The sequence below is a fragment of the Equus caballus genome, chromosome 6 (assembly GCF_041296265.1).
Source record: "Equus caballus isolate H_3958 breed thoroughbred chromosome 6, TB-T2T, whole genome shotgun sequence".
Classification (NCBI taxonomy): domain Eukaryota; kingdom Metazoa; phylum Chordata; class Mammalia; order Perissodactyla; family Equidae; genus Equus; species Equus caballus.
Window position 1 is genome coordinate 81,518,311 of NC_091689.1, and position 15,747 is coordinate 81,534,057.

The following is a 15,747-nucleotide window of genomic DNA, read 5'->3' on the forward strand; positions in this document are numbered from 1 at the left end:
GATACTGAGCACAAGTAGACACTGAATAGATGTTTGCTAAGTTGAGGTGCCTATTATTTTTATCTTAGTATCTAGCCTAATCTTCCCACTTTCCTAACTTTTTCACCAATATTTTAAAATTCAAACTTTAGGGTGGCATGGTAACATCATAAATTTAGATTTAGATTGATCTTAAAGGCCTCTTAGTTTTGTTTTGTTCGGTTTATTTTCTGGAGCCATTTGTATGATCCAAACCAAAAATTAGTGAGTTGGAAGGCATTTGTTTTTAAACTGTGGGCCAGTTTTGGAAGAAATTCAGTGTCTGTTTCCCATGGATACTCTGTTGATACACATCTTTTTGTTCCTAGGTGTTCTCTATTCTATGTATAAGGATTACATTAGACCTCGATTCTTCAATGTGTCCAAAAAATGAAGTTACATACAAGAGAGATAAGAAGACTTCTGAAAACCATTTATTATGAAGAATTTTCAATACGTAGCAAATTAAACTGCAGAAGTATCAGACAGAATTCTCATAGTATTGTATAGTAAGTCTCAATTGTTTAAGAAGTTGATTTCCAAATCAACAATCATAGTCAACTCAAAAATATCCTTGCTGATGTCTTTCAGAACCTAGGACATGATTTTCTAACTTTCAAAATTTTTATTTTCTAGTTAGTGGCAGAAAATAATTTATATTATGCCAAACCAATTTGAAATTTAGGAGTCAGTTATATAATGGCTACAGAAAAAATGTTCTATATCCACATTAAATGTGACACACTGCTCATCGCTTAATTCTCCCCAAATAGGGCAAGGTAATTAAGGCTTTATAAACTCCCTTTTTGAATGACCAAGAATTACATCAGAGGAGAATGGTCATGTTATTATTTAAATTTGTTTCACCACTGTGTACCTACCTTACTCTTATATAGAAACTTGACTATTTTACCACAAACATAAATGTCTAAGATTTAAATATCTACATATTTTTATACTTCTTGGAAGTATTTCTTGGAGTACAAAGGTAAATTGCTAAAAAATCCCTTTTCCCCCAGATGGCAGTATTGTGGGGGTGAAAAGATTTAGTCCCAATGTGCTACTGCTAATCTGGTATGACACTGCAGAAGACGCAAGAAACCAAAATAGACATGAAATGTTAAGTATACCTGTGACCTCAAACTCCCCTGTAACTGCCCTAGCATTCTAAAAAATTAACTAGACTTTGTTGAAGTTATAACAGTCATAACTGAGATTTACTCCCTAAGACTCAAAGCCTGGGAAAGAAAACTAAAAAAAAAAGTATTCGCTGAAATAAAATAAAGAATGCACTGTAAGACGATCTGTGGTGGTGGTTTCCTTTTCCTTGATGTTTCCTGTAGTGGAGGGTTACTCTGACAGGAAGACGAAATCCAGTGTTTGGGGAAGGGAAAATTGTAGGAATATCTGAAAATACATCTGCATTAGAGATATTAATCCCCTGTTGTATGTATACACTCGTCTCCTTTGGCACAGGTAATTATTTTAAAAGTTGTCATTTGTACCTATCATGAAGCTCTTCTAGTGGCAACAACAGGTACACATATTTTGGTCAACACTGTCCTCTTTGGAAAATAGGCATCGGAAGAGTCCAACTACTTTATTCCACTAGAGTAAATATTCCAGCAGCTGGATCTAATATGTTCCATGAAGGTCAGGAAAATTGAGGAGAGCTGGCATAGAAATGTCATTCTTCACGTTGATTACACAACGAAAAGATATTTCTAATTAGGCTACTGGAATGATTCCACTCTCTCAATATATACTCAGCATTAAAAATAGAGGAACCGAAGTATTTAATTAGGAATGGGCTTTTCTCACAAAACCCAATAGGTTCCAGAATTTTCTAACCTTACTCTGAGAGAGCTAAAGTAATACACTTAATGCTTATAAAAAGCAATGCAAAGTATTTATATATTAAAAGTAGCTATGCATGAGAACTCAAAAATTGTGTTTAAATTAAAATGTAAAATCATACATGGAGAAAAGTTAGAAGTATGCAGGATGCTCATTTACCCATATTAGCTTGGGTGAAGAGGGAGGGTCACGTTGCAGGAAGATCCTTTAAATAGATAATATACAGTACCTGAATTTGCACAGTACTTCTGGGGCAAAGCTTTGGTGGCTTAGTATCATAATGTTTAAAATTGAGAAGGCTGTTTTCATTGGCTACTGTAACCCCTGATACCTCAATTACCAATTAAACTATTTCACATGCCCGGAGATGCCCTGACTCCCTTTTATATTAGGCCTACACACAGTTATGTAGCAGCTGCTGCTCAGCAACAATTATTTAATTGCACTTTTGTGACATTCTGGGTCTACATTGTCAGAGCATCCTTTTACAAATTGACTCCACACTGTTAAACCCCAGGAACTGAGTGAGTGTATGCCTCTAGGTTAATCTTAAGAGTGAATATATTAATATCTATATTAGCACATAATATAGAAATCCAGATTTGTAAATCATAAATTAGAAAATGATTAAATGTTCACTAAACTTAGCAAAAAAAATTTACCCAAGACTCAGTCTTTAGACATCAATCTCCTCTACTGGTTTTAGCATGATTCACTTTGCTTTATTATCAAATTTTCTGATTACAGGAGTTGTATAACCTGAGAGGTATACTTATATATAAATCTTTGTAAACTCTAGTCTGTTCCTAGTAACATACAGTTGAAGAAGGGAGAAGAGCTACAGAAATCCCCAAGGTACTTAATCTCTGTATAACCATCTACCTCACCTTTTTATGAGTTGCAAAACAGGATATTTTTTGCCTTTTTTTTCTTTCCCCAAACATTTTCTGGTAATGAAACTACTGAGAAATTAAATTGCCCAGGGAAGGAGGAAAATCCAACAAATTGATTCATCTAGAGTTGCTGTCTGTGTATAAAAAAATCAAAACACTGAAACTCATTCTAAAAGGCTCTTTTTCAAGTGACAGCCGATAAGTGATGTTAATTCAGTTTCATTTTAAGATCAGAAGGACTTGTAACCTGGGTTGCTGCGAGGCTGCTGCTCTTATCAGAAGTTTCAAAGGCCCCTGAAGTAGAAATGAGAGAATTTTAAAGTATCATCTTAGAACAATCCCTGCCACTTAGAGGGCCAAGTCATTAAAAATGAAAATAAGCAATGTCTGTTTTTTTTTTTTTTTTAAGTCTTATTGAAAGGTACTAAGTTTTAAAATAAGGCAGAGGTCAGATATTTAACTTTTATGCTGAAAGAGGAAAATGATGCTCAAAGTTATACAAAGGCTACAGGGTTTGCAAACTCACTGCCTTTGGGAATGGAAGGAAATGAGTGAAGTGGGGTGTATGCCACCCTGGAGTATATTCTATTACAAATGGATAGCTGCCATTCAATTCCAGTCAACTGCACTTTTATGCAGGAATGTGAGTCCAGTGTTGAAAATCTTCTGACTTTTTGATCAGATAATTATGCAAAAACTTTCCATTTTTAAATATTGTTTTTTATTATAAAAATTTTAAAGAAAAAAATCCTGGCTACACAGAGGGGTCAAAAAAAAAAATCTATAACCCATATGTAGGCAGGAAGTTTGTGACATATGGACTAATCTTCCAAGTCACAGTCTGGTTCTAATCTCATGCTACTTGGCATAAGTATCTTAAAATAAAATGCTTAGCATTCCCTCTAAGTCAACATTAGAAATATTAGCCACTCCTGGAAACAGACTTTGGACCTAGAAATGGTGTTTGGGGTGTTAATGGGAAAAGTGAGAAGAAAAGACATGATAGGACTATACGAACATTAGGAAGAAAACTAATACCTCCATTATCTTCTGTTGGGACTTACAAAGTTAAATGCTGGAAGTTTCTTCTTTTTATACCTAAAATTTGAATGCTAGAAGGGGCTGAGTTACAATGCAGCATGGAAAACTGATCATTGGCTAAAGTATATTTTCTGGATCTTGTTACTAGGTATTATTAAGCTCTTTGGAAAATGCCATCATATCTCTGAAAAATTCAAGAAAAGCAACAACAAAGAGAATAATTACAAAGCACACCGGTAACCAAGATTAAATATAATTGCCGAATAGAAGAAATGTTTTCTTTAGAAAGATCTGCTAGTATCAGTAGTTACTAAGAGTCTGGTCATTCAAAATCGAAGTGAAATTTAACTGGCCATAATCAACCATCACTTTAAAAGGTAAGTCAGTTTGACCAGTTCATTCTGAAAAAGAGCACGACTCCCTTTCTTTTCTCACTTGTGATCTAGACAAAACTAATATCTGATTTATCTAAAATGTTTTTTAAAAATACAAAAGATCTATCAAATTTATATAACCTTAAAACTCTACCCAAACTGATATGTTCAGGTTTATATAAATATATATACATATATATTTTATAAATTCCAGAAGTCAAGACACAAGCCCATGGGGGTGTGTGGCCATCACAGGCCAAACATTTAACTCTGGCTGTTGTAGGACTGTTGTGAGGTGGGTGGGTCTCTGACCTACACTTAGAGCTGTCAGCTTTTAAGACTCTTCCCATGAGGAAATCTTGGCTTTTGTTCAAAACATTTGAACAAAACTCACCTCTGAACAAACAGAGATATGTTAACAGGACACTTGGCACAAAAGGACTAAGACAAAGTGGTTCTTATACAGTCTCTCAGGCTGTCACTCATCTAGACACAAGTGAGTCAGCATCCACGGTGTTCAGAAGGTAGAGTTCAGGCTGAGCTGTCAATCCCAGATGGTACTATGGACAAAAAGATGGAAAAGGGTTAGACTGATTTGCAAGTATTTGAATATTAAAATTGGCACTTAAGTACCTATAATCAGCATATCAATCTAGGCCTTTTTTCAGTACCACTATATTGATTTTTATTTCAGAAAAGAAATGGCTTACAGATACATGAAGGATTTATGGTACATAAAATAGCTAGGAGCTGAAATAGTTAAGGATTGAGATAGTGCCAAATACCCTCAGCAAAATTTGCACTTTGACTATTCTCATGTCACTCCACCTCAGATGGGTGCTCCTGATAAGGCTATTAAGAGCAAACACACGGAGTGCCTTTGTATTTTAGTACTGTGTGAGTTAGAAATCAAATTTCAAATGGTCTAAATCCTGAACCCTATTATCTGGGCCCCATTCTTTTGTTTTTTTTTTTAAAGATTTTATTTTTCCTTTTTCTCCCCAAAGACTCCCGGTACACAGTTGCATATTTTTAGTTGTGGGTCCTTCTAGTTGTGGCATGTGGGATGCTGCCTCAACACGGCCTGATGAGCGGTGCCATGTCCCTGCCCAGGATTCAAATGGGTGAAACCCTGGGCCACTGAAGTGGAGCACGTGAACTTAACTGCTCAGCCACGGGGCCAACACCCCCCATTATTCTTTAGCACTGAGAGAGAAAAGCCTTTCATTAGGGAAAAAAATACACCATAAAATGGCATGTGCTAAGAGAGAGGGAAATGACCTTTGGGTCCCAAATGTTTGTCAGGCTAAATCAGAATCACTTCAGCTACTTTAAAAACACACTGCCAGACCCCAGTCCTGGAAACCGGAATCCAGATGCTTTGTGTTGGGATTTGTGAAGTTGCATTTTACTCTTCTTCTCTCCTCTGCATACATTGTGGGACAATCATTGAGTCTCATTTTAGCCCTACTGTTACTACTTAGGACTTTAGGAATGTTACTGCCCCCTGGCACCAACAGCCTGTGAGTTAATGCAGAATGCGGACTATAAATTCATTGGAAGAAAATATTCCTATTACAGTATAGTGGAAAAAGCACTGGAATTGGGTTCAGGCTCTAACTATGCCACTTCCTTTGAACTTGAGCAAATCATGGATCCTTCTGGAGCCTTATCCTACTCATTTATAGAATGGGAATAAATTTGAAAATGCTAAGAACATCAATATGCTATCTGATGTTAGTCTTCAAGTGAGTATAGTGGGTTGTTTTTAACACATTACAAATTGTCTGGGATTGTAATGACTGTGTGAAGCTAAGACAAATGGAGCCCAAGATAAAACTAGTCTCAACTAGTGGCCTAGGGAATTACTGAGTCACACTGGCCTTGGAGCAGAGAAACAGCTTTTCAGACCTCAGCTTGCTTAATTCACTTTGGGTCTTACATCTTACGTTTTAGTAACCAAGAGTAATTGTCAAATACACGGACAATCCATTGCAGCCTTTTCTCAGCTGAGCTGAGGTGGTGGGCTTCCTCATTGCGTAGTAAACAAAGGTTGCAGTATTATTTTAGTCCCATGATCCCCAGAGGTTATCACTTAGAGGACTTGGTGGACAGAACTCCATCACTGGAGAAATTTGTCATATGGCTCTGAGACATTGAGAAATGGGGTTAAATGGCTCAGGAATAGGCTAAAATACTTTCAGGAGCAGAGAGGTAATGCAAATGAGCAAGCTTACTATAAGTTCTTAGTTACTGCTGGGGTAGAATCAGAGGGCCCTGCCCATTTTCTATGCCTGCCAAGAAGCATTCAAAGTTACTTTTTAAAATTTAGCAGAGGCCAAACAAAATTAGTCTGCCAGTTGGCAGTTTCTAAGCTAAAACATATTCTAGCACTAATCAGAGTATCAAGCAAATGCTTCAATGTGTTGATGTTGCTGTGCTGCACACCAAAGCTTGATGTCTTAGCCTCACATGAAGGGTGTACTATATATTATATAGGATGGTTTGGGAATGATAACATGGGCTCCGGAGTTAAGCTATTCAAGTTCAAATGCCAACTGCCCATTTATTACTGATGTGATTTGGGGAAGTTACTTTACTTTTTGGCCTTTGAGTTGCTTTATCTATATAGAGGCTGATCTTCTTGTTATAAGAACTAAATGAGGTCATATGAGTGCTCACACCAGGACTAGCTTATAGTAATAAATGTTAGCCACTTTTAATGTTCATAAGCTAAGGTGCCAAGAGAAGCTGGCGCATTTAGAATCATTGTTCCTATCCAATGAAGGAGCAGAAAGCATTCCAGAGGGCAGAGCTAAAGGAAATGTCTCAAAATCGGGACCTTCACATTGTTATGCATCCTATCTTAGTTCTGAAATCAAACCCAAATTAAGAACGGAGAGCTAAATGATGAGGGACAACATGGAGAACAGAATTCCCAGATCACTTCTCCAGTGTCACTTACAATATTAGGCTCCTGTGAGACAGAGAGGGAAAGCTTGCAACAGAGAAAGGGAACAGGAAGTTCTAGTGACTCTTAGGACAAATGAAGTGCTGACTTTGCTGTCGAGTCTGGCGACAGGGCTGGGAGTTTACTGGGCCTGAGCTTTGTTTTTGTTAAATGGTGCCAATATTTCCCTTTATATCACATCTGCCAAAATGCTCATTCATTTCTAAGCTAAACAATTTGGTTTCTCTTTTCAAATACTCATACTTTTTATTGGTAGCACATACAGAATATACAACCTTACTTCACTGGTGAAAACAAGACGACAGATATAAAAATGTTCGGCTTAGAGCAGAGAAGGGCAGAGTAACAATGTTTTTCAACTTTAACTATGGTAATGATGTGACCTTGAGCAATAGCAAAACTATCTGACTAAGTGGGTAAACAGAAATTAGTGTCTGGGGTCTGCAATCAAGTCTTCTGGGGACTAAAAATATTTATTCCTCTATCCCTTCTAAAGAGAAAATCACTAACAGTGTGGGCTTAATATGTCATTCCAGGTGGTAACTGATGTTTTGGTATTTCAAAGTTTTTGAGACTCCATTAATAAAGTATTCTCAAAGTTAAAAAAAATACCCAGGAAACCAAGTTGGAAAAAGAAAAGTTTTTTTAATTACAAACCAAGTTTACACACTGTTAAGTGGTCACTAAAAGCTCAGTGGTGAGCACACCTAACGCCACTAGCAGGACCTCACAGGAGCCGGGCTGCAGATCTTCCCCATCACTTTTTGTTTTGTTTTGTTTTGTTTTTTAAACTTTTTTTTTCTACTTTTTCTCCCCAAATCCCCACAGTACATAGTTGTATATTTTAGTTGTGGGTCCTTTTTTCCTAGTTGTGGCATGTGGGATGCCGCCTCAGCATGACCTGAGGAGTGGTGCCATGTCCGTGCCCAGGGTCCGAAGTGCAGTGCGCGAACTTAACCACTCAGCCACGGGGCCGGCACCCCCATCACTGTTAACTCCAGTATACTGTAGCAGCAGCACAATTATTTCATGTCACATTTATGGAGAACATTTATGGGATCAATTTACATACAGTACAATTGTATATCCTTAAACATTCTACACAAACACACTGCACATGCTGGCATTAGAAGCCAAGTTCTAAACATTGTTTATAGCACCCAGAGTACTCGTACTTGTTAAGGTACATTTTCTAAGAGGATCAAACGGAATACGGTGTGGGAGTGTAAAATACGACACACATAGTATTATAAAATGCCATTTAACTGGGAAGAAATTTTCCATCCCTGAAAATCATAAATATAACTTTTAAAAGAAAACAAGCAGCTTTTATCTGGGCTTCTAAATATTTGTGAGTCTGAGACTGACTGGACTCACCCAGACTCAAGGCAAAGGTAAATGTTACTGTGCTGTCTTTACAAAGAATCTTTTTTGTCAATTTGACTTTCACCTACTACAGCCAGACAAGAGCTTAAGATGTCAGTCCCTGATGTCTCCACAGAGTGCCCTTATGACCAGTTTGAGAAGTGATGGTAGGGGAGAGGGGCGGATATGAGGAGGAACAGTTAGGGAAATTTGTCTTTCATGATCCTGTGCTATATTACTTAAGGGCTAAGATAAAGGTATGGTCAGTGAAACACAGTAGTTTACCCTTAATGCCTTGTAAAAGACAATCCATCCAGTCTGTGCTTTTGACTGTGTGCAAAATATCATCAGTAATGCCTTTAGGGGCTCAGATGAACGGAGAACATCAATCAACCAGGACTCCAGGAGGAAAGCTCCAAAACTGAGAAGTCCTTCAATGCCATTCCCATTACTGTCCTCATCAAGTCAATGGCTACAACAGACTTGATTATCTCCACCAGACAAATGTGATTTGATTTGAGACAATCACATAGTCTCAGGCTCCACATGTAAAAATGTCAGAAGTGGCTGAAGAGAAGCAGCTTCATGCTGAAGGGACCCATTTCCTCTGACTCCAGAGCTCCACCGTCTGGTCTCAAAGTTTTTCCCTCTGAGGGAATGGTTGAAGAGAGGTAGCCCAGTGCAACCTTGCTGAGAGAGAACTTTGCAACCATAGTGACACCTGTTGACTTGCTGAGAGAGAGGGAGAGAGCTTTGCAACGGTTAGGTCCACAGCTCCTGAGACTGTCGTGCAAGTTGTCTTGGACATGCATCAGAAAACCATGACGATTCTGGCAGGAGGTGGCTTTCAGGAGTAAAACAGATGGCTGCTCTTCTCCTTTCAAGTCTTTTTGCCTCACCCCAAAGTCTGATGAGAACGTCAGTTCATAAACATTCCCATCTTTTTTATTACTATCCTCCTGGAGGAGGCAGTGAAGATTTTACAACTCTATATGCTCGAGAGTAAATATCATCCGGAAAGGTCTGTTTTAACATGATTAAAACAGGGACTCCTGGGAAAATCCTGATAAACTTTCAATCTCTGAGGAAAATCTTCAAAGTAATTTTCAAAGGTAATTAGTAACCACCTTCTACAGGTGAGTTTTGCTATTTGTCCATTTATTTATGCTTTCTCATCCTTCATAACTTCCACTCAGAAATCTGAAGTGGAAATTACTTGAAAGAATCCTGAATCTGATAGAGGTAAATGTCTCATACTTTTATATTTAATATGGACAAAACCACTCTAGTGGAGATTTTATTTTTTATAATTAAAAGAATTGAAAGAGTATGCATAAGGAAAGTATTTCCCAGCCTTTTAGAATCCATTATCTTTTGATAAACAAAACTTGCATACCCATTTGGTAATTTGTATCATGAAAAACTTACTGCATTTTCCAAGTACGTTTTTTTAACACATAGCCTGGTTAAGAATCACGCATAGAGGATTCTCTCTCAAAAGGATAAAACAAGTTGGCCCTTGGGCAGCTCTTAAGAGTTTAGTGTTGGAACGATAGCAGCAAATGTCAGTTTTTCAAAGATCCTACCTAATCCAGTTCCCAGGTTAGGACGTCAGGAAGAAAAAAAAAATCCCATCTTTCAAACATACATGAAACAAAGTCTTCCCCAGCAAATAGTTGAGTCCTAAATGCAGTTTGTGCAACAGCACATACTTTTGGCTATGTTCACACAGTAAACCATAGAAACACACTGGCTCTGATGGCTACCTGCGGAAGACAGACAGACTGATCCAGTGTTTACTTAGTATAGCCACTGGTGGCTTCTTCAGTCAGCAGGACTTTAGAGATGCTTACCGTGTGCCCACAGTCCAGGAAGGACATGCCCAGTGCAATCATACATTGCCAACTCTGGAAGATAAAATACGGTCATCATTTACCAGCCTCTCTGAAGAGCCCTCTTTCCCACCATGACTGCTCACACTGCACCGCTCAGATGCAAACCTGCTCTCTTCCGTGAACATCTGGCTTTGCCTGTCTTCTACCACCAAGGCTGCCCAAATCATTCTGTCAACCCCACACTCCCTTCAAAACATCCTGGAATCTGCCTTCCTCAACAAAATTTTTCTATACTATTTTCAATACTGAGTTCCCTCTGTTCATACTGCTTTGTGTTTGTGGTTTGTTTGTTTTCTCTGACTGGGAGTTCCCTGAAGACCACTTTTCTTCAGTCCTACCCCATTCCTCACGATGGGGGAATGAATGACAGACTAACAACTGGAACAGTTCTTGAGCTGCTCTATGACGTACATGTTTTGGAGCTAAACAGAATCTAGAATCAGCCCTCAGCCTTCAAAATGGGTCTTCAACAATCTCAACGGTCTCAGGCTGACTGAGGACAACTTAGGACCCTCATAACCAATTTGCACGAAGGAAGGATTCCCTTAACTTCTACAGCAAATTATAAAAACAATTCCTGTCAAGGACATATTCAGTTACTTGGGTTTCCTTGGAGTAAGGCCCTAGATTACAGGGTCAGCATAATCTTAGTGTGCCCAAGATTTACCAGGGAAGAAAAGAGAAGGGCTATATCAATCCAGGACATAACTTTTCAATATTCACTAAAGTATTTTTTCAATCAAGTACCTAAGCTGTGGCAAACATTAGCAGGGGGACTAGGTAAGTGATATAAAAATCCACAGCAGGTGTCCAGCCTCCATCCTTAACCATTCTCTGCAGCAGATACTGTATACATTCTGCTGTCCCTAATCCTCAACCCTTGTGTTTTTCAGAGAAACCTGTGCAGAACAGGGAGGTGGATTTGTTGTTGTTGTCGCTGTAGCTGTTTTTCATTAATATAAGTAACATTACAGAAGTTTTGGAAAATAGAGAAAATAACATATCCATAATCCTAGCATCCTAAGACAAATACTATTACCATTTTACATAACTTACTTGACTTTTGAAAAAGATTTTTATCATCTGGGTATACATAATCCTACATTCCTTTTAGATGTGGCTATGGTTTTATAACCATCATTTTTAAATAATTCTAAAATAATTCAGTGAGAGAATATTGCTATTTACTTATTTCCTTATTGTCCAGCTATTAAGTGACAGAGCTGAGCAGGGAGGGCTGTGAATCCACCTGTGACCCATCCCAAAGCTCTGAAATCACACTGCACAGCCCCTTCTCCAACCCCAGCTTGTACACTCTCTACTTTCTATACTGCCGCTCTTCTTTTAGTTCCTCAAACATACTACACTCTCTCGTTAGGAACTGGTAAGAATAGAAACCAGACAGAAGTGACAGAAATAGAAAAATGATAGCTCTTAGGAACCAAAGTAAATTTTATGATTAAAAATACTGTTTAACCATTCCTGATTTAACAATTTCACATAAATTGTCTCAATAACCCAGAGATAGATTGCTACCTGCAGTCTTCTCATTTCCAAGCGTCAGTCAGCCCCACCTCTACCATCCCTGAAACCTATGCCCCTGCCCCCTCCCGACTGGACTTACCAAGTAAAACACAAAGCTCAGATAAGCCACACTGATAACAGCCGCCACCACATACAATGCCACATGGCCTAGTTCCTGGACATAAACCACGACAAAGTACATGTTGATGGAACAGACAATAAGGACCAAGATCCCGCCTGCAATCCTCCAGCCTCTGTAAAAGAAACAGCACAGTGACTGGTAGAATAGTCTAACCTGTCCACACACAGAAAAGGACACTGTGTCTTGTCAGGTAGACAGGACAGGAGTAGGCAACATTTCGAAAGGAACCGAAAAATGGTTCTTAATATGTCTCAGATTAGGTTAAATGAGCCAAAGTTAAACACTGATAGGGAGAAAGAGGAAAAAATAAACTACCAAATAATCCCTATTATTTAAGTTCCTAGAAATGCAACAAGTCATGAGAATCCCTAGAGATGCAACAAATCATTTCAAATACCCAATATCCTTTAAAGATGTATATAAAAGGTAGCTTATGCCTTTCTCATTGAGATCATTTAACATGAAATTAAGGTGCTTTAAACTTCATGGGCTGGAGTTTGAAGAGTTAAAGCCCTAAAAGCTGAACTTTTCCCCCTAGAAATGAAAAATGTGCTTGCCCTCGTTTACTATATTCACAGTCTCCATCTTCTAAGCCAAAGATTGAGAGGGCAGCTCTAGCAGTCATCTCTCAAAGCATATAGTTCCCCTATATGACTCATTTTCTGACTGGACTGTTTGATAAAGAGACCTTTCCCCCACATATCTTTGGGGAACTGAGAGGAGTATACTCACATTCCATTAGCAAAGTCATTCATTACTGGCCGCAAGCTTGTAAGCGTGAGAATGGGTATGAGAGCAAAGGGAAGCTGGAAAAGAAAGAATTAAGATCAGATGGGACTACTGGGGTCCTTGTACCACCCCAGAGAACAGCGCTGTTAGCAAAAGGGAAACAAAGACCCTGTCTCCTCTACCCCATGAGAAATTATTCCCATCATCCCAACATGCTCGAGCATTATGCTAAAATCAGTAAAGTTGTCATGAACCAGCATCAATTAGGATCGCAAGGATCTTTACAAATATTTGTATCTGCCTTGTCTTCTTAATCTCCATAGGACCTAGTAGTTATTTAATGTTTGGTTGGATTAATGAACAATAATTCTGTGTTCTACATGTAATTATAGCTTATAGTTCCCATTCGAAAGGCTTTAACAAATCATGCCATTTCTAAAAGTCTTTTAATGACAGGGATTTCATATACATTTACTGCAAACCAAGACCACGCCTCTTTCTTCCTCTGAATTTTCCCCAGCAGCCAGCACTAGGCTTGGGACCTAAGAGCAATACATTATACTGCCTGACTAAATGGGATGTGAGTTTCCCCAGCTCCTTCCTCACCTGTAAGCTCTGCAGAACATTCAGGAAGTCATTCATCCCTGTTAGATGCTCTACATCTTGGAAGATGGCAACAAGCAGAGTAGGGATGATGGCAATAGAGCGGGTCAGAATCACTCGGGCAAAACGTGACCATTTTAGGTTCAGGAATCCCTGGAAAAAAACACAGAAGCAGGATGAATGTCTGGAAAAAGAAAAAGGTCAAAGGAAGTTCAGGAAGACCTTAGAAGCATGGGATTAAGAAGAAGTAACAAAAAGGCAATGTCCTCTTCCTCTAGTCTATAGCAGTCAAAACACCACGTACCTCCATGACAAACTGGCCAGAATAGGTTCCTGTCATGGTGGAGCTCTGTCCTGCAGCCAAGATGCCCACTGCCCAGATGTAGAGTGTGGCAGGCCCAAAATAACATCCCAGCACAACACCCTGGGAGGAGCAAGAGAGAAAGATATGTATGTGTCAATGATCAGCTTAGATAACACCCAAAACAGCACTTCTCCGTGGCATTTCTCCCTCTTCTTTGCCACGCACCCACCTACACCAAGTGCCGCACTGGGCACTATCCCCAAAGCTAGACCCAGGTCCTGACCTCATCATAAAGGCTTTCAACCTAAATTTTGCTGGATGTCCCGTCACTCCTCAGCCTACTCCCTTCTCTTCTCCAAGGTCCTAAAGCCTTCATCCTCAACCTATATCTTAAATATTTAAAAAAAAAAAAAAAAAGGCCTGCACCACATTTCTCAAATTATATCCCTTAACATGCTATTCTGGAAGATGGTAATAAGAGTGAAGAGAAAGGTCAAATAAATAATTCTACTCTTGGAGGTTCACAATGTAACCAACATAAAAGGAACTGAGAGACCCCAATAAAGAGCACTTTATCAGGAACACTTCCTTTAGTCACCCCAGTTAATATCCTATAGAACAATATACTGTCAACACAAGTTTGGGAATTGCTGATACAATTCATCTTTCCAGCTTATCCTCTATTCCCTCTATGTAATCCAAAATGTTTGTCTGGCATCTGAACCTCTGAAATAAATGACATTCCAGAGAAGATGACCTCAGCTCTGAAGTGAACCCACAGAAAAGACTGGATACTATTCCCAGAATACTGATTCAGGAGCAAAGACCACAAATCTGAAGGTTTACCCCTTTGTAGATGTCCACAGCCAGTGTTGTGTTATCGTTAGGAAAAAGGTGAGTATGGGGACTGCTGCTGTTTCTACACACTTCAACCTGGAACACAAAGCCGTTTAGAAGCAACTTTTATTTTCAAGGCAAGGACCAGATAAGAAGAGGTCTCCTACAGATCACATGCAAGTCATTTATGAGACATAGGCTGGAGGTAAGACACTGGATACAGGTTGTGATGGGGACAGAGACTGGCTGTAATGTCACGTGTGGTCTTCCTCCATAATCTTTCTATACCCCCATGTAATCAAAAATATTTACTGAGTTAGAGTGTGCATGGTAATACATAAATCCTGGGTCATTTTAAATAATGAAAGGGGGAGAGGGCCCTTAAGATGGCTTCAAATATGAGAGGACACCCAGAAGAGGGAGTCCTTAGTCCAAGCAGAACCAGAAATCAGAGGTCTTATAGATGGGAAAGAAAGTGGTGATCAAAACTAGATAGGTGGTCAGGAATCAAGGTGACAGAGAATTCAAATTGACAAAACAGTCTGTCCCAGCCACAGGGTCTATTTTCTGTTTGTTGACTCTTCCCAACCTGTCCTGAACACCAAATGGCAGGACTGGCAGTTGATAAACAGGAAACAAACGAGGATGACAAAGAGCCAAATAGATGTGAAGCCACCAACAGCATAAGGCAATCTTTAGTCTGAGGCAAGCTCCCTTCTTAGCCAAAAGCTGGGAAAGATGGGTCTAAGCTTGGTCAGTCCCCAGACTATAGACCCTGACCAGTGCAGTGATTTAGGGGTCAGCACTGAGGCTAGAGATCTATTTCCCCTGAGGCCCAAGTCATTGTCATATTTTCCTACCCCATTCCAGCCTTCACCTTACCCTCACATTTACTACCACTCATGACCCTGGCTTACTCACCACTTGCTCATTGGTTTTCTCAAAAAATGCTTCAGCAAAGACTGAGACAACAAAGACGTTGATGATGAAGGAAACAAAGAGAGCAATACAGGATTCAATGAAAAAGTACTTATTAGCTTCTCGAATTTCCCGCTTATTGGCTCGGTTTATCTGTCTGGACTAGAGAGATAACAAGAGCAGTTATTTTTTGACTAGTTGGAACAAGTTTCCTTGTAATATTTCAAGAGTTTAGAGTCAGCTAAAAGATTTAGAGAGCAAACAATTGACCAGATG

At 39.1% G+C, this 15,747-nt stretch overlaps 2 protein-coding genes across 24 annotated transcripts in view; one reads left to right on the top strand and one right to left on the bottom strand.

The window, feature by feature from the left end:
* The window catches only part of HIGD1C (HIG1 hypoxia inducible domain family member 1C), a 38,272-nt gene extending 37,770 nt beyond the window's left edge, over positions 1 to 502 (top strand). Inside the window, exon 5 of the mRNA XM_023643562.2 lies at positions 348 to 502. Coding sequence (XP_023499330.2) covers positions 348 to 412 — 65 coding nt within the window. The 3' untranslated portion in view covers positions 413 to 502. The remainder of the gene's footprint in view (positions 1 to 347) is intronic.
* The window catches only part of SLC11A2 (solute carrier family 11 member 2), a 47,722-nt gene that overhangs the window by 12,146 nt on the left and 19,829 nt on the right, over positions 1 to 15,747 (bottom strand). For 8 of the 23 annotated variants that reach the window (XM_005611176.4, XM_005611178.4, XM_005611175.4 and 5 more), the window contains 8 exons: positions 15,475 to 15,633; positions 14,563 to 14,649; positions 13,717 to 13,836; positions 13,416 to 13,565; positions 12,813 to 12,886; positions 12,039 to 12,192; positions 10,373 to 10,426; positions 7,780 to 9,251 (listed from right to left, as the gene is read on the bottom strand). In XM_005611176.4, coding sequence (XP_005611233.3) covers positions 9,045 to 9,251; positions 10,373 to 10,426; positions 12,039 to 12,192; positions 12,813 to 12,886; positions 13,416 to 13,565; positions 13,717 to 13,836; positions 14,563 to 14,649; positions 15,475 to 15,633 — 1,005 coding nt within the window. In that variant the 3' untranslated portion in view covers positions 7,780 to 9,044. Of the gene's footprint in view, positions 1 to 430; positions 4,744 to 7,779; positions 9,252 to 10,372; positions 10,427 to 12,038; positions 12,193 to 12,812; positions 12,887 to 13,415; positions 13,566 to 13,716; positions 13,837 to 14,562; positions 14,650 to 15,474; positions 15,634 to 15,747 lie in introns of those variants that run through there. The other 15 variants (XM_070271405.1, XM_070271409.1, XM_070271410.1 and 12 more) reach the window with 3 other exon arrangements.